The sequence below is a fragment of the Thermomyces lanuginosus genome (assembly GCF_041956635.1).
Source record: "Thermomyces lanuginosus strain ATCC 200065 unplaced genomic scaffold VTN49scaffold_1, whole genome shotgun sequence".
NCBI lineage: Eukaryota > Fungi > Ascomycota > Eurotiomycetes > Eurotiales > Trichocomaceae > Thermomyces > Thermomyces lanuginosus.
Genome location: NW_027192335.1, coordinates 15,943 through 37,790, shown reverse-complemented (window position 1 = coordinate 37,790; position 21,848 = coordinate 15,943). Strand labels below are relative to the sequence as shown.

Here is a 21,848-nt window from a genome sequence, read left to right as displayed (position 1 = left end):
GAGATTGTGGTTGGGCGGACGGAGTAAATCCTCTTCCCGCAGGACACCGAGGATATGCGGCGGGAGGGGCAAGGGATGGATGGGTGCGATCAATAGCCTAAGTCCTTGCGATTTGTCACCAAGGTTGCTATCGAGTGCGGCAGTAATCAAGTATTTTAGATAGCAAAAATTCTTTTTGGCTGACAAATTGCAGGATAATCACTGCGTTGTAGTAATTTCTGTTACATGGAGAAGAAGAAAGTAGTTGTATCATCGCGCATGATCATGATATGCAACGGATTCTCTCTGCGTTATCGGACTTTCTGCAGCAAAGGCTGCGCCTGGACTGCGTGCAGACCATCAATGGCAAGCAAATCATTCTCTCCCTCAGTTACAGCGACTAGATTCTTGCCCATATTCTCCACCCATCTTCTCGTCGAACTTCGGGCCTGCTTGTGGGTTTTCAGCTGCGATTGCGCAACAATTCCTTTGCCTTTCCCGTACAAATACGTCGTCAATATCCGGTCTTGGGACGTCTTGCTCAAAAATCGACGCATTCGACTAGTGCCGGCCCAGCCCATCAGGATCGAGGTGGAGTGACCACGGCTGCAATAGCAGCCAAACGGGCAAGCACAGGCTTCAATCGTGTAATGAGCACAATGTGCCTAGGGACACTTCGAATCGACGCCGAGTCTGCAGAAAGTAGAGTGAGCCATCGTAAAGCATGGAGAAATCGTCCGATCACAGACCTATGACGGACAGGTTCCACTCTTGTGTCATGAGAAAGCGATACCAAGACAAGGGTGAAGCTGTCGTTGCGCTCGTGCTGTCTTCCTTCTGGGTACCAACAAGTACAATATCCAATACGAGTGGGGTGAGAATTTGAATTTGGGTAGAATATTGTCAGCTTCTGCTCCATAATGGGAGCAGAATTTGACTATCAATGCGTATACTTACTCAGAGCGACAGCTGCTGCGATCATACCCGAGACATCAGCAACATCGAGATCGCTGAAAGTCACCACCATTGTGACTGCTTGAAGAGAACAGGATCTCAGGAAAGTCTCTTTCCAGTCGGTTACTCAATTTGAGAATACCTACATAGTAGGAAAATTGAAGACTCGTCGTTAAGATTTCATCGCAGGTTGTCCAGCGTCCAGGACAGAAAGTTCGAAGACTATCAAATCTTAGAGTCAATTCATTGGTTTGACACATATCACTGTTATATGTATGAGTGCACTCTATGATGGGCTCCGTTTTCACCCTCAGCTTGCTATCGTGGGCAAGAAGCTGGGGATTGAGATTAGCGACTGCAGATCAAACTCAACAATGGATGGGTCGCGGCTCGTATTTTGGCTGACACATGGGTTGACTGCCAGTTGGAATGACGGAGTCGTAAGGCCAATCCATTGGTAAAACTTCTGTAATTCGCGTGATTCCAGCAAAAATCAAAGGTAGTAAATACTAAGCTGACAACAAGCATCGTGTTTAGGTCTTTAGGCACACTAACACTAATAGTGGTTCAATTGTATTCGTCACGACCATCGCTCACTCGATCCGGGCGCAATCATAACATTAGTAGTACAAAGTCAAGAGCCCGATGTGCAGATGTGAGATCAGCAATTTCAGCTGGCAGATATCAGAACATACGAGTACTTTTCTGCACGCGAACGGAGTGCAGAGTTGTAAACTGTGGGGTTTGCAGGCAGTGATGAAGGGGATCGACAGAACTAAAGGTGCGGTTGGAACCGTGGCCGATGGGCCAAGAGTTTAGGCTGCCTATCAGACAATCTTCATGGCCAATAGTTGACTCCTTGGGATAGACTGCTAGGGCTGAATTATGCATACCAGAAAGTCAATCCCACAGAGCATACCCTTGAGTCCTAGAAGCTGAGGCTGCTGAGCAATGCCTGTGCGAACACCTCTGCAAAAGGTAGGAACAGAATATACGGTGTCAAATTTTGAAAACTCCGATTATCTCTCGATTTACGACAGGCGGTGTCCTGGGAAGTATGAAAAGCGTATGAGATCATTATTTCACCGAGAAGAAAAGACCGAAACTTGCCAAGTTCAGAAGGACGCTCGACAGTCGAAGTTGCTATGAGGTTATTATAAATCCTAGGGAATAAATGCGAATAGATCTTGCAGCGCCGAAGCCTTGAGTTTCTGTCTTAGTTCATTCACAATGGTATTAACGCTCAGTGACTTCGATTTTGCCGATGGCTCGGGTATGATCGCAGTGGCGGTCGCATTCAGTTAGCAGAGGCATACCTGCTTGGAGATTATCATCAACTAAGTCGACTGAAAACATCCCACTGAAGTCCAAGTTTTCATACCCCTTGCGTTGCCTCTTGTGCTTATTGGTTCCCTGAGGGAAGAGCATGATAACTCAACCATAACGTCTGCTGTATCATGGTATAAGACAACCTTGAGATTGTACGAATCTATCCATGATTGATTGTACCAACAAAGATTTAGGTTTGTAGTCGGACATTTTCTGCATGCATCACGATCGCCGACTCTTCTTGCTGCGGACTCGGCTTCGATTCGGGGGTTCCATGGCACATCGTCTTTATTACGCGATTAGAAAGCTTCCTTGCCTTTCTGACTGCGATTGCCGCCGTGGTCACTCCACTGGGCCTCTATCAAACCGTCGTCGAGGACGCCGAATGGGAAGAGAATGCTACATTCCATTATATTGAAGACCATTCAGACTTTGGATTGGCGCGGCCGCAAGCGGATTTGCCATGGAGTCGCATCTGCGGAGAATTGGGCTCAGTCAAGTGCCCCAATTCGTTCAACAACGTATCTACGTTTTCCGATGAAACCGGTGTCTACCACAAAGTTCATTACTACGACACCCGTGTACCGCAGTTTGTGATTGAAGCATTCAAGGCGGCTTGAGGAACATGGAAGACTCTGTTTCCAGCATCTTCAACATTAAAGCGCGGTCCTATTCCTGGGAGAGGATCAATGATTGGCCGGGTGAGACTGCGCCTGACAATGGCTAACCCTACCCCATCGATGATTTCCTCATGATCTCGAGCAATATTCTGGCCGACGAATATCTCGCTGTCGAAGGTCTCGTTGCTGACGTGAAAAATGGAGGTATCGGTTTCCGCAACTACAGTGCGCCGCCGAGGACTCCATATTGTAGCACCTAGTCGGAAGATCTCCTCTTTATCGACCCGGAGTCAGAGTGCGTCGACACAAATTTGACGCTTAACATTGGCATTGAAAGGTCAGTGAGTGATGAATCTAATAACCACAGGTTTACTAGTGGTGTAAGCTCCTCCACTATTGCCTACTTCGTTTTGTCTGATCGCGGCGGATTTGCAAATCTGGACCTGTCATACTCCATCTACCCACTGAGCTATATGCAACGGGAACCACGGCTATGGGACAGAGCCTACAAGGGCGCCTGGATGAACAATGCATTAACCATAGCGTTCCTGGACGTGACAAATATCGGGCTCCAGTGACCCGAATTCTACGGAATTTTCGTATTTGAACTCGCATGTGGGAAAGCAATTCCCGTTGATGTCCGAGAAAGCAGAACCAGATATTATTGTTGAAACATTTTGCCAGATTCAGTTCCTGACCAGTTTATACGGATACTACCTGCCTGATTTACCCTTTGGTTCCACAATGGCCATGCCAGGTGATCAAGCTTTGTACGAAAATCCCTTCAACGTAGGCACTTCCAGCTTCGATTTAGTCAGTAAGTTATCTGTTTTTGACAGGCTAGAATGTTTGCTAACATCTGTAGGTTATGTGTTCTGGTGCACATTGGGATGACATTGCTGGCATCGACAATTTTGTTGCCGTCTGTGGGCTGGTGTTTGGTACACCAAGGAGAACAGATAGTAACGTTGATAAGTCAACTGACGTTCTTGAAACCGGCAGCAACTGGATAATTCCAACTTATTCGTGCATAGTGACAGCCGAGGCGACAATCAAGAGCATCACATTCAGATTCAACTGTACTGATGATTTGTCGGCCATCAAGATAAACGAAATCAAAACAAGGTTTACCCGGACGCGGATTCCAAGCCTCTCTGGGGGGTTGAGCGATCGAATCTGACACTTAATGATGTCAAGCCATCATGGGGCCTTGTTTCCAGTCAAGACCAAGGAAATGTTAGCTTATACACGCTGCGGAAAGAGTCTCTATACCTTCCTGGAAAAACTGATATGAATTTTGGTGCCAACTGGAAGGGGCACAATCTCCCAGGCTCTGACTTCTACTTGAAAGGACTGATATCCACATTATCGATGAATTGGGGTGCTAACGTCCCTGACTATACGGGGAAAGTAAATCTGGCCATATATCATCGGTGGCAGAAACTCTCCAAAACAGCCGAAACCACCGGAAAAATTCTGAATCTGATCTGAACCGATATGGCCTCCAACGCTGTTGCGGGAACAAGGGGTGTGCATGATGCGAAAGCGCATAACTGTTCAAGACCTCAAAAAGGAAATGGCATGATATCCAAACCGACATCGAATACCCTGGCTGTGAAGTACATGCAGAGTCGTGTCCACTCTCGCTAGGCATATGTGGTCCCGGCCTTCATTGTGCTCGTCCTTATTTCTGTGATTTCACATGTATCGCCTGTCCTTACCTTCATTGGTCGGGCCGATGCCAGTCGAATTCGCCGATACCTCAACAAGACGTCCCAAGGACGGATCTTGACAACGTATCTGTACGGCCAGAAGGGTGAGACGGTGGTGAAAACACTGTCAGCACCGCGCTCGCGAACGCGAAGTTCAACGGGAAGATGGGTGAAAATTATGGGCAAAAGTCCAATCTCTGTGGCAGAGGGGAAGCACGATTTCTTTGTCATTGACGCACCAAAGACAACCCAGTCTCAACCCTTGCTGCAGGATGATTTAACGTCGCAGATGGAGCTCTCTGAGTTGGATAATCGGAGAGATGATGAATCTCAATAGGAATGACTATTGGCTTCATAGATGGCCAGAGTTGTGGTTCCATCGTATCCAAATCGATAGCATTTACTTCCACAGGAATCACATGTATAAAATGAAATATAATCCTCTGATTTAATATTGTGACTTTAGAAATATTACTTCGCATCGATACTATTTCTGGAGTGACAATTTCTGTGTTTGGTGTATTGATCGATGCATATGCCCTCTTATCTGCGCACCCTCTCTACCGTTCGAAAGAAAACATTCATCAAGTTCTGTCAAGATCTGTGTGACCAAATTAACGGAATCTTGCCTAACAATCGGCGTAAATCTCCGCTACTGCACGCGCCTACACGGCTATAATGGCCCAACCCTTCTGGGAGGCCATTGAATGACCGTCACGTGATTCACTGAGCCCTAGGTCTCTCTTTCCCTTGCTACAAAGACCAAAACTATGAATGTGAATAATTTCATCAATAAACAAGCCATCTAGTGCACGTTTGTAGGCTTTGAACATCATAAAAACTATTCACGAGCGAGAAGACTAACATCGCAAACGACTCTGTGCCTAGATAAAACCATACGGGCATCGATTCTAGGCAAGCCTGACAGGGGTATCTTGCTCATGCTTCCATATTAGACTTCATACTTAGTTAATATTAAAGGCAATTACCTCTCTGCAGGATGTGAAAAAACATAGTACCGGCAAATTGAAGTTAACTGGCAAAAGCTGTGGGAGACATTAGGGTTAGGGTTACTTTGATGTTGATTCCAGAATTCTCAAGGGTATTTTTACAACCTTCTCTGAATCTTGAGAGCCTCTACGTTCCTAGAGCTCAATGCAAGACTGTCATTAAATATTATAGCGTTCAATCCGTCTGCAAGTGCGCGTTCAGGCTGGCATCGACCTGCTCTGTCCCAGAACAATACTTCCACGTCACTCACAGGCAAAATAAGCCAGCAAACTGCACACTGTGCGGCTATATATTCAAGAAATAGCCAATATATAACGTTTTTAATCGGATCATATCATCGACAACATGAAAACTGCTCATACTGTTTTTGTTGCAACACCAGGCACTTTGTGATGATGTACTCGCAAACTGCATATGCGCCAATTCTTAGTTCCGGAAAAATGGATCAGCCGATGTTACTCGTAGTTCTGCTACGCAGCAGACAGCAACGCGTACTGACACGTTGAGTGAGATTCGATGGAGAGCACCTATGGAAGAGCTGCAAAACAACGCGCCCTCTTCGTCAGCTTTGACGGGAATTTCCATGGGGATCTGGTATGTGAATATCACGAAACGTTCTTATTGGACTCTGAAATCTCGCTCCTCAGATTCATGTTATTTCGTGAAGGGATTAAAAAAAAAAAATTCTCCCTCACAAAAGTCTTCTCTATCTCTGCACCTCTTTTTCGACACCTCAGCAGAGATCTCCAAATCGTCCCCTTCGCTACCATAGCTTGTTCAGACATTTTTCCAATTATCAAGATTTTCTAATCCTCCTTGTGGTTATATCTACTCGCTTATAGCTTCTTCAGGGCAAAGAGCACTCGCCAGACCGAGGTTGACAAGAGCATTGCCAAAATATAATCAGACGAAAAGCAAAATGGTATTCTCCCGTTTGTGCAAGCCGCTTTACATGTCATTGCGGTTCATCAAGTTGCCGCATGGCCCTTCCATCTCGGCATCTCCGGATGCAGTTGATAGCAACTCCACCACAGAAAGGCCGTCAGAGAGAAAGCTCTCCGAAGAACAGAGCGATCTGTAAAAACCACAGCCCGTTGTTGGTTCTGAATGTTCCCTGGGCAAAGGAACACGAAAGTTCGTGAACATGTTCACAACGAAGGCATCGAAGTCAATCAACACCTGGCATCTTTTGGTCGCTGCAACAATTATTCGCAGCTCCTGGTCAAGTACGCGTAATGTCCCTAGACTTGTCGTGCTTGTCTAACGTCAATGGTTCTCCAGCAATGCATAGCACTTGTTTCCAAGTCGAGAAGTCCTCCAAAACTGCGAGATGTCACGGGGTCAAAACGACAGAAGACATAAAGGACTGGGAATTGGTCCATGAAACAGTAGCAGGTCTCGCCGACTGGGTATTGCTGCTTCAATCTTCACAGCGCGACAGTCGGTGGACGGTCGAGTCTTCGCCGAGAGTGAAAAATCTGCAGCCGATTATCCCTCCCGAAAAGACAGACCTCCAGAATATAACGCTCGACATGCCTGAATCTGTCGAGATGAACGAATTAACTCGATTTCAACGTTTCGCGGAGAAGATGCGTTCTCGTCAGCAGGAGGAAGAGGAAACGTTGGATAGGATGAATGACCAAGTTATGGCCCTAATCCGCGACGCCCAGCTGGCACTGGTCACAGAGGTCGAAGTTCTCTCACAAAACACACTCTCCCTTTAGCTTTGTCAGAGACTGTCATTGCGTTTCAAAGTGGCATGTGATTTGCTTGTTACCCCAATTCCGGTCATTTGATGTAACTCGGATTGTATGATTGAGACTGTCTTGGGTTAATGTCCTGGCATTGATGCGATTGTGGCCCATAACGCAGACTGTGAATCCGTGTACTACATCAAGAATATGCCTAATCTTCTCAAGGCTGTCTACTACTATGATGCATGAGAATTGGTAAATTGATAAAGCGGTAAGCATGCTGTGAGCAGTCATTCCATCGCGAAGTCGGAAACCCAAGCCAACTTGATTAGAAATGTGTGCGTCGGAACTGACCTAAAATCATTCAAAAATACCGTCGGCTTCCACTCAGGCAGATCGCGAGAGATTGACCTTCGAAAATTGCCGCAACAAACGCCAGCTGACTAGGTTGCAGCAACTACCACTTCTTGCAAGTGCTCACGATGACTGATGCTTGACAGCAGGCAGAACAGCAGTTAAATGCAGATCGAGGAGCGACGTGTCGAGCTAGATGCATTTCTTGGCGGAGGCCTGTTATTCATTTGCTGCCGAGGTTACGAGCTTTTGAGTACGCTGCCTGTGAGTCCCCGCGATGACGTTCGGCGGGTTTGGGTCTGTGAGTTTGATAGCCTTTTGTAACGGTTTCGTAACGGCTAGACAATTCATTGTAAGTTACTGTACCGCAAATGAAATTTTAACTCATCTAGTTGGATATGACCAGTTTTATTGGCTTATATGGTTTTTAAAAACAAAATGTTTGCAAAATTTGAGTTTACGATTGCGTATCGTAAGCACCCACCATATACCAATTAAGTACAATGATGGCAAGCTCTTCAACTAGCTCTCTGGGTCTGGAACTCGGCACTCATCACACTGATTGAAGTCTCGCCAAATCTTTCCAAGATGAACAGTTTCAGCCGCAATTTTATTAGGTGCATACTCGGGCACTCGTACGATGATCACGATGCGGGCTGCAGTCGTAGACTTGCCTAACCAGGCAGGCAATAGGGCGACAAGCGATGCGGTTGGTTGCGCGTTGTTGGATTGAGGGGTAACGATATCGAAGTTGTAGCCCACGCAGCTCAGGCAGCGAGGGAGCTGTTGCGGCTCTGATAGGAACCGAATGTATACAAATGTCGGCCATGATGCCAAATTCCGCACTGTCGAGGTTCAATTCAGACATCTACCTGAGTAGCCACTCTCCTCGATTCGAAGCAAAGCGACAAACATGAGCCGCGCCGGATCTGGTTCAGCCATAAACCCACCACCATCTCTCTTTCCTCAAGATGCGACCGTTAAGGTCCAAATTGACCCTAAGTTGCCACCTCAGGAACGACTGAACAGGTTCTGGAAATCATTTACCCAGAAGAGTCCTGGGAAAGTTCATCGCGTTCTCCCAGAAAGCCCTCACTCGAAGAAACTCGCTACTGGTAGTGCTGCTGCCAAGAAACCGTCCTCGGCAGTGCCCCGATCGTCGTCCGCGCAAGCTGGGAAGTCCTACGAGCAAGCTCGGCAAGAATGCATCCGATCCGTGGAGCGCATTGTGCGCGAATGCAAGCGCACGAATCAGAAGTACACGGATCCCTATTTTGACATCGAGCTTGATCTGAAGACGGGGAGGAGGGACTTTCTGGATGGATTGGGTCAGGACGTCGATGATAACAATTTCAGGCCCCGGGGCGTAAAGAGGGTTGCTGTATGTTTCCTCAAAGCTTCTCTTGTATGTTCAATGGATCAATTGCTAACTGTGATTGCCAGGATATTTTTGAGAAACCGCAATTTTTTATCAATGGCCCGACGGCCGGCGATGTCAGACAGGGCGCGGCTGGTGACTGCTGGTTCCTGGCAGCGCTGTGCACATTGAGCGATGAATTGATCAATCGAATCTGTGTTGCGCGGAATGAGCAGGTAGGCGTGTACGGCTTCGTGTTCTATCGAGGTATGTCTCTTCCGACACATTAAATGGCCAAATTATACGCTTAGCTCTTCATTTAGACGGTGAATGGCAGCAATGCATCATTGACGACAAGCTGTACCTCCGGGCTGCCGACTATGACGAGTCAGTCGAGGAGCGACCCTTGTGGGACGATCTCGCCCGCCGCAATGCCGAGGAAGAATACCGCAAAGCCTGGCAGACGGGGTCGCGCGCGCTATACTTTGCGCAATGCGCGGATGAGAACGAGACGTGGCTGCCATTATTAGAGAAGGCATTTGCCAAAGCGCATGGCGATTATTCCGCTATCGAGGGAGGTTTTGTTGGGTAAGCGAGCTACCTCCAAAGCAAATGGGACGAGTGATTTGACCAGCATATAGCGAAGCCGTTGAAGATCTCACCGGCGGTGTTACAACGGAAATCTTGTCATCCAACATTCTGGATAAAGACAAATTTTGGGAAGAACTCTTGAAATCCAACAAAGAATTTCTGTTCGGCTGCTCCACGGGAATATATGCGGATTGGCTGGGCCCTTTCTTAAATAGGCCGAAGGAACGCAAGGGTATTATTGAGGGACATGCATATTCCATTATGGAAGCTCGGGAGGTCAACGGCGTCCGCCTGCTTAAAGTGAGGTGAGTTCTGAACACTCAATATCTAGCAACGAACTGCTGAGTATATAAGGAATCCTTGGGGCCAGACAGAGTGGAAGGGACCTTGGAGCGACGGGTCTGAACAATGGACTCCCGAATGGATGCAAATCCTTGGCCACAAGTTTGGAAACGACGGTGTAAGCATCTACCTTTTCTCCAATGAACTGGTCCATGCTGATGACCGGGCACCGGGAAACGCAGGTATTTTGGATCTCATACGAAGATCTGCTGAAAAAGTACCAACATTTCGACCGGACACGACTGTTCGGTCCTGACTGGACTGTGACGCAGCAATGGACCAGCGTGAGCGTTCCCTGGTCGAGCGAGTACCTTGACACACTCTTCGAAATTGAGCTCACCAAGGCTGGCCAAGTGATCATAGTCCTCACGCAGGTAAGTATTCAGTCCAAAAAAAAAACATTGCAATGGCCGTTGCTCATTGGGTAGCTCGACGACCGGTACTTCCAAGGCCTACAAGGCGAATACAGCTTCCGGCTTCAATTTCGGCTGGAAAAGGAAGGCAAAGAGGAGTACATTGTGCGCAACACCCCGACATACATGATGAGACGGTCTGTCAGCACGGACATCGAGTTGGAACCGGGGAAGTACCTTGTGCGGGTCAAGATCATCGCCTACCGGCATGGCCCCAGAAGCACGGAGGAAGCGGTTCAGGATTATGCAACCTCGAGACGAGAGAAACTCATCCAGATTGGACGATCCTACGACCTAGCGCATGCTAAGGTTCCTGATCTCGCAGCCAAGAAACAGAACGGGATTCAGCGCCGGGCCACGGAGGAGACTGAGAAGAGCGAAAAAGCCCCCACTGTGGTCAAGGAGGCACATGAACAGAAGAAAAACGGTGCTGACATCAAATGCAAGGGCAAGGGCAAAAGTGAAGAAACCGAAGAGAATGAATGGGAAACTGGAGGTGAAACGGACGACGAGGAGGCGGATGGTGACGACGATAATCAAAGCTCCGACGAGGATGCGTCACAGCCGCCAAGCGATGATGGCAGCGAGTCTGAAGCCTCCAACAATAACGAATCTGAGCAGCTGTGGAATGCAGTCTGTGTGGTTGGCCTCAAGGTTTATTCCAAGGATTCGGAGTTGTCTCTGCGCGTCGTTAAGCCAGTGGAGGAGGCAGAGTTGGATCGTGACGACCCGGCATTGTTTGTCAGTGAATAAGCCTACTGAGGCTGCTCGACAGGAGAAACACGTTATGTATCGCTCAACTGGGTTTCATTTTGAATGCATTCCCCAAAATCCTGGATATAAAAACAGTCGCAATCGAACCCTAAACACCGTCTCACGACTTTTGCTCCAGATCTAATAATAAACTCAGGGGTATCATGCTCATCATAAACTCCAAACATCAAAACATCGAACTCTTCTTTTTCGTAAGTTTGTTTTCGGTACTGTCAGACCGCAAAAATCCAAAGATACTACGCCTCTCCTTCGGAGACGTGCTCTGTGGCCGCGTTCCTCCAGGTGCTGGCGTGCTTTGTTGCGGCAAGAATGCCACCGACTGCGTCCGGTGATGCTGCTGCTTGCCCGGAACCTGCAAATAATGTGACCCAGTCTGCTGGGATGGTTTGTTTTGATAATAACGCGCGCTCTGATTTTGATTCGGTCGCGGCGGCATGGGCGGAGGCTGTGATAGGCGTCGTTGTTGACGAAGCTTCTGCTCCTCCTTCCCGTACAATTTGCGGAGCCGCTCGGTCTCCTTCTCGATTTCCTCTTTCCGCCGGCGCGCTTCCTTTTCCTCCTTCTTGAGGAGCTCCATCGTTTTTTTCTCTGCTTCCTTTTCGCGCTTCAGTCTCTCGCGTCTCTCTGCCTCTTCCTGCTGTCTTAATCGTGCCTGCTCGGCTTCAGTTTCCTTTTCGGAGGCGGACGGGATAGTTACGCGAGGTCGTTGGGGTTTGTCCGACTGGCCATTAGCAATGGCATAGTTGGCCGACGCTGTGGTTGTCTCAGGGAGGGCTGGCGGTTTCGACGATGTGGGCGATGATTTCACATCAACCAAGTTGAAGGCTTCCTTGGGAGGGGTGAAATACACGTCGCGGATAACTACGGCGCACAGGAGCAATACTACCTCCAGTCCCTTGAAGTCCTGCATCTCCACCCGGGAGAGGTTCGGCTCGTACAAGGTTAATTCCTTAAAGGACCGGAAGATCGAAACAGTAATGTCTGGCTCCTTGCTTTTCTTCTTGCCGTCCGGTGTTGTCGACTTTCCGGATAAGTAACAAGCAAAGTCTCTGGATAGACTGCCATCCTTCCGCCAGGTGAACTTGAGCTTGGGCGTAATATCTGACGTCGCGGGGTCACTTTGTGACTGGTCAAGCGTAGAGTTGGAGGGCATCCGGAAGGAGCGTTGAGGCATCTCAAACATCCATGACGGCTGGGAGTTCCAGGTCTTGGGCTTGTAGTGAACCTCAACGTCCAGATCAGGATTGTAGAGACGTATAGTAAATTTTGCCGGCAGAATGGGTTCGGAAGGTGGAACACCGCCATTCTGGCGGATAGCTTCGGCAGATAGATTGGGCTGCGTCCATTCTGGAATAATCAAAGTCTCGCCGTAGAGCGCGTCCGGAACATAGGCGTCGTATATCGCGGCAGCATAGCGGTTCCTTGCATTGGGCTGGGAAGCATCGAGGCGACGGAGGCTGTAAGCGGGTTCAGGTTCATTGCCGCGATGCGTGAAGAGGACGTTGGAAGCCTCCTTTTTGCTGCCGGACGCGAAGAAAAATGCTAGACTTTCGTATAAGCACTTATTCTGTTCTCAGGCTCCTATCAACCGAGCTTACTTGGAAAATTTTCGTCCAACATTGCGGCTTAGGATAGCTGCATGAATGAGATCAGGAAGGAGTTGGGAGATGGTATTAACCCTAGGCTAGAGTGCAGTTGAAAACGAGTGAACGGGTGAGAAGAACAGAGTAGTTATATCTTGAAGAAAACTGGGTACTACACTAATCGCGTTGTACTCCGCCACAGGTGTTGACCTTTTTGCTGGGCGTTTTATTGCAGATCTTGGCCTTCTTTTCCATCTGCTCGGTACTCGTACTCCGCCGCGTTCTTGGTTCCGTCTTGCGATCCTCCCTGGCCGATGCTGTTCCTTGACCAATTCGTCATAGTCCCATCACCCCACCTGCGAGAAATGGAATCACAACCTATTTTTAGGAAAACTATCCAGAGACTCTAAACTAGAATCAGCAGCTAACTACCATCTTTAAGATGCGAACTAACTGGATTTGGTTAGGCCAACCTAGATTAGGTTGGCCTCAAAACAAACCGGGTTGAGCCACGGGGGGTCACCATGTGATCACAATTTCGTTTCAGGGCTTCACAGGACCAGTTGTGCGTGAATCAATTCCTCAATTTTGTTCATGGATTCCTTGTTAATGCTTCACCTATTCACATCGGTCCATTTGTCGATTTTCTGTTCAACATAACCACCAGTAGTATGCACCAACTTTGGGGCACGGCAGCGGGCCAACTGAGAATCCGGTTGCCTAGCATTGAATGACGCACGACCCGACGAGTACCTGCTGATCAGGCTGCGAGATTTCCATGTTTCATGAATAATCTACATTCATTCTACATAACAACCTGATCATTATTTTTATTCGCCTATTAACTACTTCAGCTAGTGAATTATTTCGATGCTAGCTCAAAATCATCGTACCAGTCATCTATTTCAGCTCATCCATGTATAACTTCTATATACTGCGGCTGATCTCTATTACTCTATAGCAAGTCGTTGGCATCATACTAGAGGTCAGATATAGCATCTCAGGCCATGCCGACGTCTCAGACCCGCGCCCCATCGACTTCCTGGCCCTCAGGAACCCTAGCCTCGTCTCTGGGCTCTTCTTCAGTCCATGACATCAGTCCCTTCCGGTACCGAGCCAGCATTTCTTCACGCGAGAGTGGTTCGGGCGTTTGACCTCGGCGTTGTCGAGACTCGGGTGTCTCGACAAGCGTGGCGTCGTCGCCATCTTCGAGCGGCTTCCCCTCGATATCTTCCTTGTGAGGAGTATCGGAGAATTTGAAGGTGCGGTATTCGGTGTTGGTCCACCCGGTCCCTGACAATTAATTGTGAGTGGAATGTGTCTGTAACGGCCATGAAAGATTGCCCTACCCTGATAAGGACTGTAATCCTCCCAGTCTTCGGTGATGTAGTGCAGAATCCCACCATGGGTGACCAGAACGATCTCCTTCTCTGGACGAGATCTCAGCCAGCGCCGCACCTCACGGGCACGTTTCCGGAGTGCTCGCGGTGTTGGCGACCACTTCCCAGTCTAATCGGGATACATCATCAGCTTCATTCACATGGTTTATAGAATACGCCAATTTACCTTGCTGTTCCAACCATCCTGAACAAGGGACAAATCCACAGGAATCTTGTTCCCTTCGAACTCCTTCCTCAGGACTTCCGGATCGCTCCCAGTATCGCACGGCGCATCACTCGCTTCCTGCGCCTCGGGCAGACAGACGAGCTTCGTGTCAGGATGCGCCCGGAACACGGGTTCGAAGCCCAGGAGAGCCGTGTAGATTGTGCGGCGGATGGGCGACGCAACGACCAGCTCAACCTGCGAGTGGTAGGGAAAGTTCTTCTGCAAATCGGCACATTGCTGTTTGCCCAGGTCTGTAAGGTCCGGATCGCGCAGGGAGTGGTTCGCGGTGCTCAGATTATGATAGCCCTGTGCCAGACGGGGAAGAATATAAGCACGGATCGATGCTAGACTAGGGCGGGGTTGCGGGGAGATTTGGCTGCGATGACCGTAGGGACTATACCTGCGCGTGGCGGACTAGGTGGACGATTGGAGCCATTGGACGGATTCAAGCCCTCGCAAATATTCTCTACCTGTTGAACGATGTTGTCTTTGAAATTCAAATTTGATGCGTGGAAAAGGCTGAACAGTGACTCATTGCAATCTTTCCTGTAGATCCTGAAAGCTGAAACAGAGACATGAGTCACGAAATTACGAGAACATGGTGACTGATTTGGCAAACTCTGACAGCAAAAATCGTTACATCGTGGGCCACTAGATTACCTGGAATCTTGGTATGGAGCACGAGGGCGGGAGGATAACATAGATTCGCTGTCGACGTCAGAAAAATTCTGTTCTTCGGAGTTCATGCCGAACCCTGGGCTACCCAACATCTTCCAAACCCTAACCCTAGAGGAGCTGGCACGTGATTCGGTGACGACGACGACGACAACTGGTTGTCAAGCGAAGGAACTTCTTCAATTGCATCAAGCGTTCGGAACCGCAAATTCGTCAGAAAATTGAGCTTTCCGCCTGGAGATTTGAGTCGTCACCAGGTGTCGCCATGACAAACAACTGCACGATCTCGTCAAATACTCAGCTTCACATGTCTTTTGTGATAAATTGAAAGAAAGCCAGATATATACAGATCTCGAAATGTCTATTGATGCTCGCTGAGTTATATATGGTCCTATTTGCAATGTCCCGAAATGCCGAAATAGCCCTGTAAATCCCAGTGGACCAAGATACCGCCAGCTAACCCGTCTATGCAACGCCGAATCCCTGTGCATTTTCCAACGCTTTGTCAAGTTTCTCCTGCATTACCGCGCGGGACGAATATGCGGGGAGCAACAATCGACCAAAGCAAGTCAAGCTAGTCGGGAGACGCTGAGAACAAGCATTAGCAATGTCTCAAAGAGAAGAGGACTATTCAAGGAAGCTCACCTCATCGCCCTCGCCATTCTTCTGTATCACAAACATGATACTGGATACACCATTAACGGGCGCGCGGTCACATGCGGTAACAAATTCCAACAACCGAGCCTTCTTCTCCGGTGGATACTTCTTCACAATGTGCCAAAAGTCCTGCACCACAGGATGCCACCGGCCATAGCCACCTTCATACCGAGCATGTCGCTCTAATTCATCCATGTCAATTTCTTGAATACCTTCGATAACCGTCTTCAGTGCCTCCGGCGTGAAGATAGACAACGATGTCCGATCGAGGCATGTGTAAAAACCCCGTGCAAAAGCCTCATACTGCGGTCGGACCGATTTGTCTGTCAACCAGAAAATGTAGTCCTTCACAAATTGCTCGCGGTTATCGTTAGTGACCAGACGAGCCTCCTCTTGCTCTTGTGGAAACGGCGCGTCGAACGGAGCATTATACTCAACGCCCTTAAGGATACCGGGGCGGATCGACTCTCGCTCATCTTTTTTGCCCGACTCTTCATCGTAAATGCGGGCCCTACGGGCAGCCTCTGATCTCGAGTTGGAGCCTTCCGAGTTGATGCTTCGCGACCGATCCCCTGCTGAAGAGCGTTGAGGAACGGGCCACAGAGCATCTCGATCAACTCGTTCCATATCAACCGTTACGACCCGTCCAAAAACTTCAAAACTGAATTCGTACGTTCTCATGAACACGTCTCCGACGTCGCCATCGTCCCAGGACAGTAGTTCCTCAAGTCCCTGCGTCAACTCTGGCCAGCCATCGCGAATGTGATCTAGGTGCTTGACCTTGAGCCCAAGTAGCTTGCGATAGAATGCCACCGGGAAGTTCACAGGCAAAGTGAGCCCATTGTAGACCGCGAGTGACATGAGAAGTCCGAGTAGTTCATACTTGTACAACGGCTCCATGGAGAGTGGCTGAAACCATGTCATGTGGCTGCGGGGATCCACTGTAAACATCCCATACTCCGGAGACAATGCTTGGCCGAAAAGGACACGGAAGAACTCTTGCTGGACGCCTCCATGGTCGACACCCTCTTCTCCCTCGTTCATCCCCATTTGAACCTTCAGAGGCCGTAGCAGCTCGCGCTTCTCGCGGCGCCAAAGTTGATTCAATGCATCTGTGAGGATATTGTCACGTCGAACAACAAGGACCAGATGGGTCTTCGTAGACGTTGTAAGACGAGGAAGTATATCAGCCTCATAGAGCGGGATCGTGTTGGAAAAGGCCATCTTGTTCACGTGCTGGCTTGCTGTCACAGCTGTCTCGTAGGATTTGGACATTGTCGCATGATTCATCGCCCGGAAATACGTTACAAGCGCAGAAGGCGGGAACAGGAATGATGTCGACAACAGGTGAAGGGTCTTGTTATTTTGCGGTCTCGACAGCCACTCGACAGGCATTTCCATTGGATCAAGTCGTTCCGACAGAAACGCCGTGTGGAAATCTTCCGGTTCCAGTCCCAATCGCTTCCGCTCCTTGTACATCAGGGACAAGATCTGGACAGCACCGCCAGCGGCACTCGATCTAGACATCTCAGGCTTTCCGTCCCATTCCTTAAGGAGGAGCGTTCGGAGCCATTCGACAATGAGAGAGGGGGCCAGAAGAGACGCGCACTCCTGCCCATTTTGACCAGCTTGTTCGACCGCGAGCTTGTGATGGTAATGTAGATTGTCGAGAATTAGCTTTAGAGTACTGGGCTTTCGGAGTTCCTTGGATTCAGCCGCTGACGCGTTGCGCGCCTTGGATATTTCGTGAAACGCTTGTCGAGCGGTGAGACCTCGTACTAACCGATAAACAAGTCGCAAAGCAAGATCATGTTCAAATCTGTCAGTGACCTCGACAAGAGTTCTCGAGGAATCCAGGGACATCTTGCGTAATCCTGCGTCCGGTGAAACCATTCCCGCGGCCCGAATCTGACGGATGCTTCGCCATACTTGTGGGTCCAATCTCGGTAATGATGACACCAGCGCGAAAAGACTCACGGTCCCTATATGCGCTGCTTCCGCATCAGACAATGCCGCTGATGACCTAGCTAGATGGTGAGCGGTCGAGGAGGTTTGGGCGCGGCTCGCATGATATCTGGAGCCTTTGAGTGAGCTTGACAAATCATCTGGCGGAATGAAAAGGTTATCCAGAGCGTTCCATAAACTATTCCAGATGAGGTCGGATGGGCAGATCTCAAACAACTTGCGGAAGCTAGGCTCCACCGTAGCTAGGTCGACAGTTGATTGTCCATGATCATCATCAGAAGAACCTTGCACTGAATTCCTCCGAAACGACTGGAGCAGCTGGGAACTGCTGCTCAGACCATAGAACACACTCTGGGCGACGAAGGGAAAGACCTGCCGTTGACGCGCCGTCGCAAAATGCCATTCGGCGTCCTCGAGACCACCTTTTGAGTTCATGTCGTTCACTTCTTGTCTCCATTTATCGGCGGTGTCCTTATCTTCCACAAGTAGTTCGGACAAAGCATTGACGATATCACTCGAGAGATGCGTCACAGTTTGAACGGGGGTCGGCAAGCGCTGCAGCTCCTGAACGTCAGACCCGTCTCTCGTATGCGATGTCAACGGACTTGGCGGAAATCGTTCAACACTCTCCGTTTCGTCCACCGGCCGCCTTGGTTGCTGAGCATCTCTGAGCACTTTCGATCCGTCCCACGACACACGGCGATGTTTTGATTCCTTTTCCAAGCCGCGATGCTTCTGTGGACGGTGCTTTAATGCCGGTGGTGATGGAAGACCGCCTGGAGCCGCGAAGGCTGAGCTCAGCGACGGCTTCCTCGATGGTACTTGGTCAACAAAAGAGTTAGTATCGGCCCCTGACCGCGGCGACTGGCGCCATGGCTCCAGGTCTTCTAGAGACACCCGCTTAACAGGCTGACCAGGAAACTTCAGCTCCAACGCAGGCGGTTGGCGATGATCCGAGTGACTGGAAGGCGTGCGAACTCCATGGGGTGCTTTGACGTTGACAGATCTGCTAGTATTTTTCGTATGTCGCGGCGAGCTCTTCGAACCACTATCCCTTGCCTGCTTGGTTTCCGATGGGGTACAATCACGGGCATCCTCGGAAACAGGCCTTCTGGGCCGTCGAGAACTTGCCGATGCAGAGGCATCCGATGTGCTACGCCGAAGCGGAAGCCATTCCACCATTCGCAGCGACAGAGTATCAAAAAGGTTTTGCGTGAGCGATTTGGGATCTTTTGTTTTCTGGGCACTTGCTGCCGTGACCATTTCAGGGGTCTCTCTTTCTTGGTTGGTCGAGCCTGCGCACCGAGAAACGGCATCGTATTCTCGAGAACAATGAGTGTCTGACTGTTCCGAGGTTGATGTATCCAATTCGACATTCCCATCATTCCCGTTTCCTGGGGTGGCAGCGCGAACAGAGCTCGCAGCAGACGTTGGACATCGCCTTGATTGCCGAGAACGATCCGCGGCTCCAAACTCTGAAGATGACCTGGGAACATTGTGACAAAGTCCGCTTTCGGCATTATCTAAACTAGCCATATAACATGCCAACGTGCGAGCGCTTAGTTCGGTGTATCGTCGAAAAGGCCCGCCAGACACTCGTTTCTGGTAACTGAGACATGTCGGAGTGCGGCAGGCGGGGTTTTCACATCCGTAAAGAATCTGATGTTTGTACCTACGTAGTCCGTGCCGTTAGATGATATCTCATTGATCAACAGTTCCAGACATACTTTCGAACAAGGAGGTTGAACTGCCGTCGACGTTCCTCTCTGTGATATGCAAGCACCAAGCTGGGATCCGTGACATCCACCGTATTTCGAGCGATCACTTCGGGCGAGTTTGACGGTAGTTTTGATCTATGCAAAGTGCCTTTTCCCACCGACGCTGTCGTCTCATCGTCAACGCCTACCGAGCTATCGCGTAAACGCGTCATCTTAGAATGTGTATACGCATCGCGGCCTTCGAATATTTATGGGCGGATAGGCAAAGCGATATCGCCGACAGTCACGAGGAGAGAAGTTGTGAAGAGACAGTCGAAATGTCTGTGAGCCAGTTGTCTCTGCACGTACTCCGTACTGTATCCGAACCCGTCGTCATCTTCGGGGTCAGGGCTGCGGCTTGAGGCTGCGAAGAGGGATGACGCTTTTCCTGATGCGGTAAGCTGGATCCTATCGGATCGGCTGCATGTTTATCCAGTGCCTAACTTATCTTATCAAAATTTTCTGTGATTGGCTGAAACTTGATGAGTCATGTGACGTAATGTCCCCGCTGAACGCCACTCCGCCGAAAAAGTGTGCTTATTTAATCGGGCATTATTAATTGTTAGTCACCAAGCGACATGTTTTTCGAGGGCTAGGAGCTGATTTTCTTGATGATCGTGCCATAAAAGCCCCGTCTTACCTCTGGAATTGTCCCGAATTGAATCGGGCAGGTCATAAAACAGCACCTGTGGTAGTAGTGGATTCACGAACATCACGATCTTGCAACCCTTCTTTTCTTGACACACGACAAAATGGCTTCCGCCGCAGAGTCACTTCCCTACACTTGCAACGCATGCCTCGTTGCATTCCGGAGCAGCGAAGCACAGCGGGCGCACATGCGAAGAGACTGGCAGTACGTACTTGGGTACCAAATCAATGGATAGGAAACGAATCACTGACTTGTCACAGTTTGTACAACGTCAAACGCCGTGTCGCTTCTCTCCCGCCAGTATCTCAGGAAGTCTTCACGGAAAAGGTCCTTGCCGCTAAAGCTACGTCGTCTGCCGCCGCCGCAAAAGCTTCGTACGAGAGAACTTGCGTGGCATGCCAGAAGACGTTCTATAGCGAGAATTCGTACCAAAACCATGTCCGAAGCTCCAAGCATAGGTCTCGTGAAGCTGCGCTGAAGAAGAAGGGAGCTCTTGCCGACGACGCATCCTCCGTGATGAGCTCCGCCTTTTCGCTTGGAGATCCTGTCAACCAATCCGTTTCCGGTGACACAGAGTCAACTGTATCGGGCGTTACCAGCAAAGTGGAGGACATCAAGGTTTCAGAGAATGGTGCTGGTAAAAAAGAGGAATCATCGGTAGCGGATGATGAAAACGAGGAAGAATACCCCACGTCAAGATGTCTTTTCTGTCTAGAACATGCAGCCGATCTCCAGGCCAACGTTGAGCACATGTTCAAGGCACATGGCATGTTCATTCCGGAGAGGGAATATTTGGTTGATTTGGAAGGTCTTATAAAGTATCTGCACGCGAAGATCACGCAAAACTACGAATGCCTCTACTGTCATGCAATTCGGGGGAACGCGGAGGGTGTCCGGACTCACATGCGCGACAAGGGCCACTGCATGATCGGCTTCGACTCGGAAGAGGAGCAGATTGAAATCGGTCAGTTCTACGACTTCCGAAGCACATATTCGGACGAGGACGAGGATGAGGACGAGTCTGCCGAAAACGACGGCGGAGTGCCGGTTGATGATGACGACGACGGGTGGGAAACGGAGGACAGTTCAGCAACATCTGTAGAAGCGGACGACGACAAGCCATACAAGGGCCCCAAGCCAATCTATGTCTCCGATTTCGAGCTGCACCTGCCATCGGGACGCAGTGTGGGTCACCGGTCTCTTGCCAGATACTATAGGCAGAACCTACATAACTACCCGACACCAGAGGAGCGAGCTAGCCGCCAGCTGGCCATTGAGAACGGCACCGCCGAACCCGAAGATCAGAAACAGAACCGTAATCACAATCGTGCGGTTATTTCCCGAGCCAACGGTGGTCTCGGCATGTTGGGTGCGACAACGCAGCAGAAGCGGGAAGCGCTGGCCAACGAACGGCGAGAACGTACTCGTGCTCAGCGAGAAGAGCAGAAATACACCGCCAAGGTGAACCGTCGGGCAAATAACCAAAAACACTACCGGGTAAGTTTTCCCTTTTCCATGCCTGCAGATTGCTCGGTGCTAACTCCATTCGATAGGATCCTCTCCTCCAGTGACCAGTTTCTTTCGATTATTCCGTTTGGTGTCGAGTCACGAATTATGAATCTGCGATAGGGTTGGTCTTCTGTGGAATATCTGTGGTGAATGACAAGGATAGACGTTCGAGGCCATAATGCTAGGCTTCCAAAAGTGCCCTTCCGGCAGTCATCAGTTATGACTAGTAATCATCAGGTTTTATGTGGCTATAGTGTAAAATCTAAGCAACATGAAGCCACTATATCGCGGTCAATTTTTAAACACTATTCATCATTC

General features: G+C 49.5%; 7 protein-coding genes across 7 annotated transcripts; 3 read left to right on the top strand and 4 right to left on the bottom strand.

Moving 5' to 3' along the window:
* Positions 1-290: 290 nt before the first annotated feature.
* VTN49DRAFT_15 (uncharacterized protein) lies at positions 291-560 on the bottom strand (the record flags this gene model as incomplete). Its single annotated transcript, XM_069409120.1, has 1 exon — positions 291-560. The coding sequence occupies one exon, from the start codon at positions 558-560 to the stop codon at positions 291-293; it is 270 nt and encodes an 89-aa protein (XP_069272710.1).
* A 2,520-nt stretch (positions 561-3,080) lies between these two features.
* On the top strand, positions 3,081-4,931 carry VTN49DRAFT_14 (uncharacterized protein; the record flags this gene model as incomplete). Its single annotated transcript, XM_069409009.1, has 3 exons — positions 3,081-3,086; positions 3,143-3,223; positions 4,533-4,931. 3 exons carry the CDS (start codon positions 3,081-3,083, stop codon positions 4,929-4,931), a joined length of 486 nt encoding a protein of 161 aa, XP_069272709.1.
* A 3,635-nt stretch (positions 4,932-8,566) lies between these two features.
* On the top strand, positions 8,567-11,109 carry VTN49DRAFT_13 (uncharacterized protein; the record flags this gene model as incomplete). The annotated part of the gene is made up of 7 exons (XM_069408899.1): positions 8,567-9,034; positions 9,097-9,277; positions 9,334-9,598; positions 9,652-9,906; positions 9,956-10,061; positions 10,126-10,317; positions 10,372-11,109. The coding sequence occupies 7 exons, from the start codon at positions 8,567-8,569 to the stop codon at positions 11,107-11,109; spliced, it is 2,205 nt and encodes a 734-aa protein (XP_069272708.1).
* A 187-nt stretch (positions 11,110-11,296) lies between these two features.
* On the bottom strand, positions 11,297-12,750 carry VTN49DRAFT_12 (uncharacterized protein; the record flags this gene model as incomplete). Its single annotated transcript, XM_069408788.1, has 2 exons — positions 11,297-12,672; positions 12,729-12,750. The coding sequence occupies 2 exons, from the start codon at positions 12,748-12,750 to the stop codon at positions 11,297-11,299; spliced, it is 1,398 nt and encodes a 465-aa protein (XP_069272707.1).
* Positions 12,751-13,731: 981 nt separating this feature from the next.
* On the bottom strand, positions 13,732-14,754 carry VTN49DRAFT_11 (uncharacterized protein; the record flags this gene model as incomplete). Its single annotated transcript, XM_069408677.1, has 4 exons — positions 13,732-14,006; positions 14,063-14,222; positions 14,280-14,624; positions 14,719-14,754. The coding sequence occupies 4 exons, from the start codon at positions 14,752-14,754 to the stop codon at positions 13,732-13,734; spliced, it is 816 nt and encodes a 271-aa protein (XP_069272706.1).
* Positions 14,755-15,458: 704 nt separating this feature from the next.
* On the bottom strand, positions 15,459-19,545 carry VTN49DRAFT_10 (uncharacterized protein; the record flags this gene model as incomplete). Its single annotated transcript, XM_069408566.1, has 3 exons — positions 15,459-15,581; positions 15,639-19,287; positions 19,343-19,545. The coding sequence occupies 3 exons, from the start codon at positions 19,543-19,545 to the stop codon at positions 15,459-15,461; spliced, it is 3,975 nt and encodes a 1,324-aa protein (XP_069272705.1).
* A 579-nt stretch (positions 19,546-20,124) lies between these two features.
* VTN49DRAFT_9 (uncharacterized protein) lies at positions 20,125-21,592 on the top strand (the record flags this gene model as incomplete). Its single annotated transcript, XM_069416571.1, has 3 exons — positions 20,125-20,225; positions 20,282-21,518; positions 21,575-21,592. 3 exons carry the CDS (start codon positions 20,125-20,127, stop codon positions 21,590-21,592), a joined length of 1,356 nt encoding a protein of 451 aa, XP_069272704.1.
* Between the last annotated feature and the right edge of the window lie 256 nt (positions 21,593-21,848).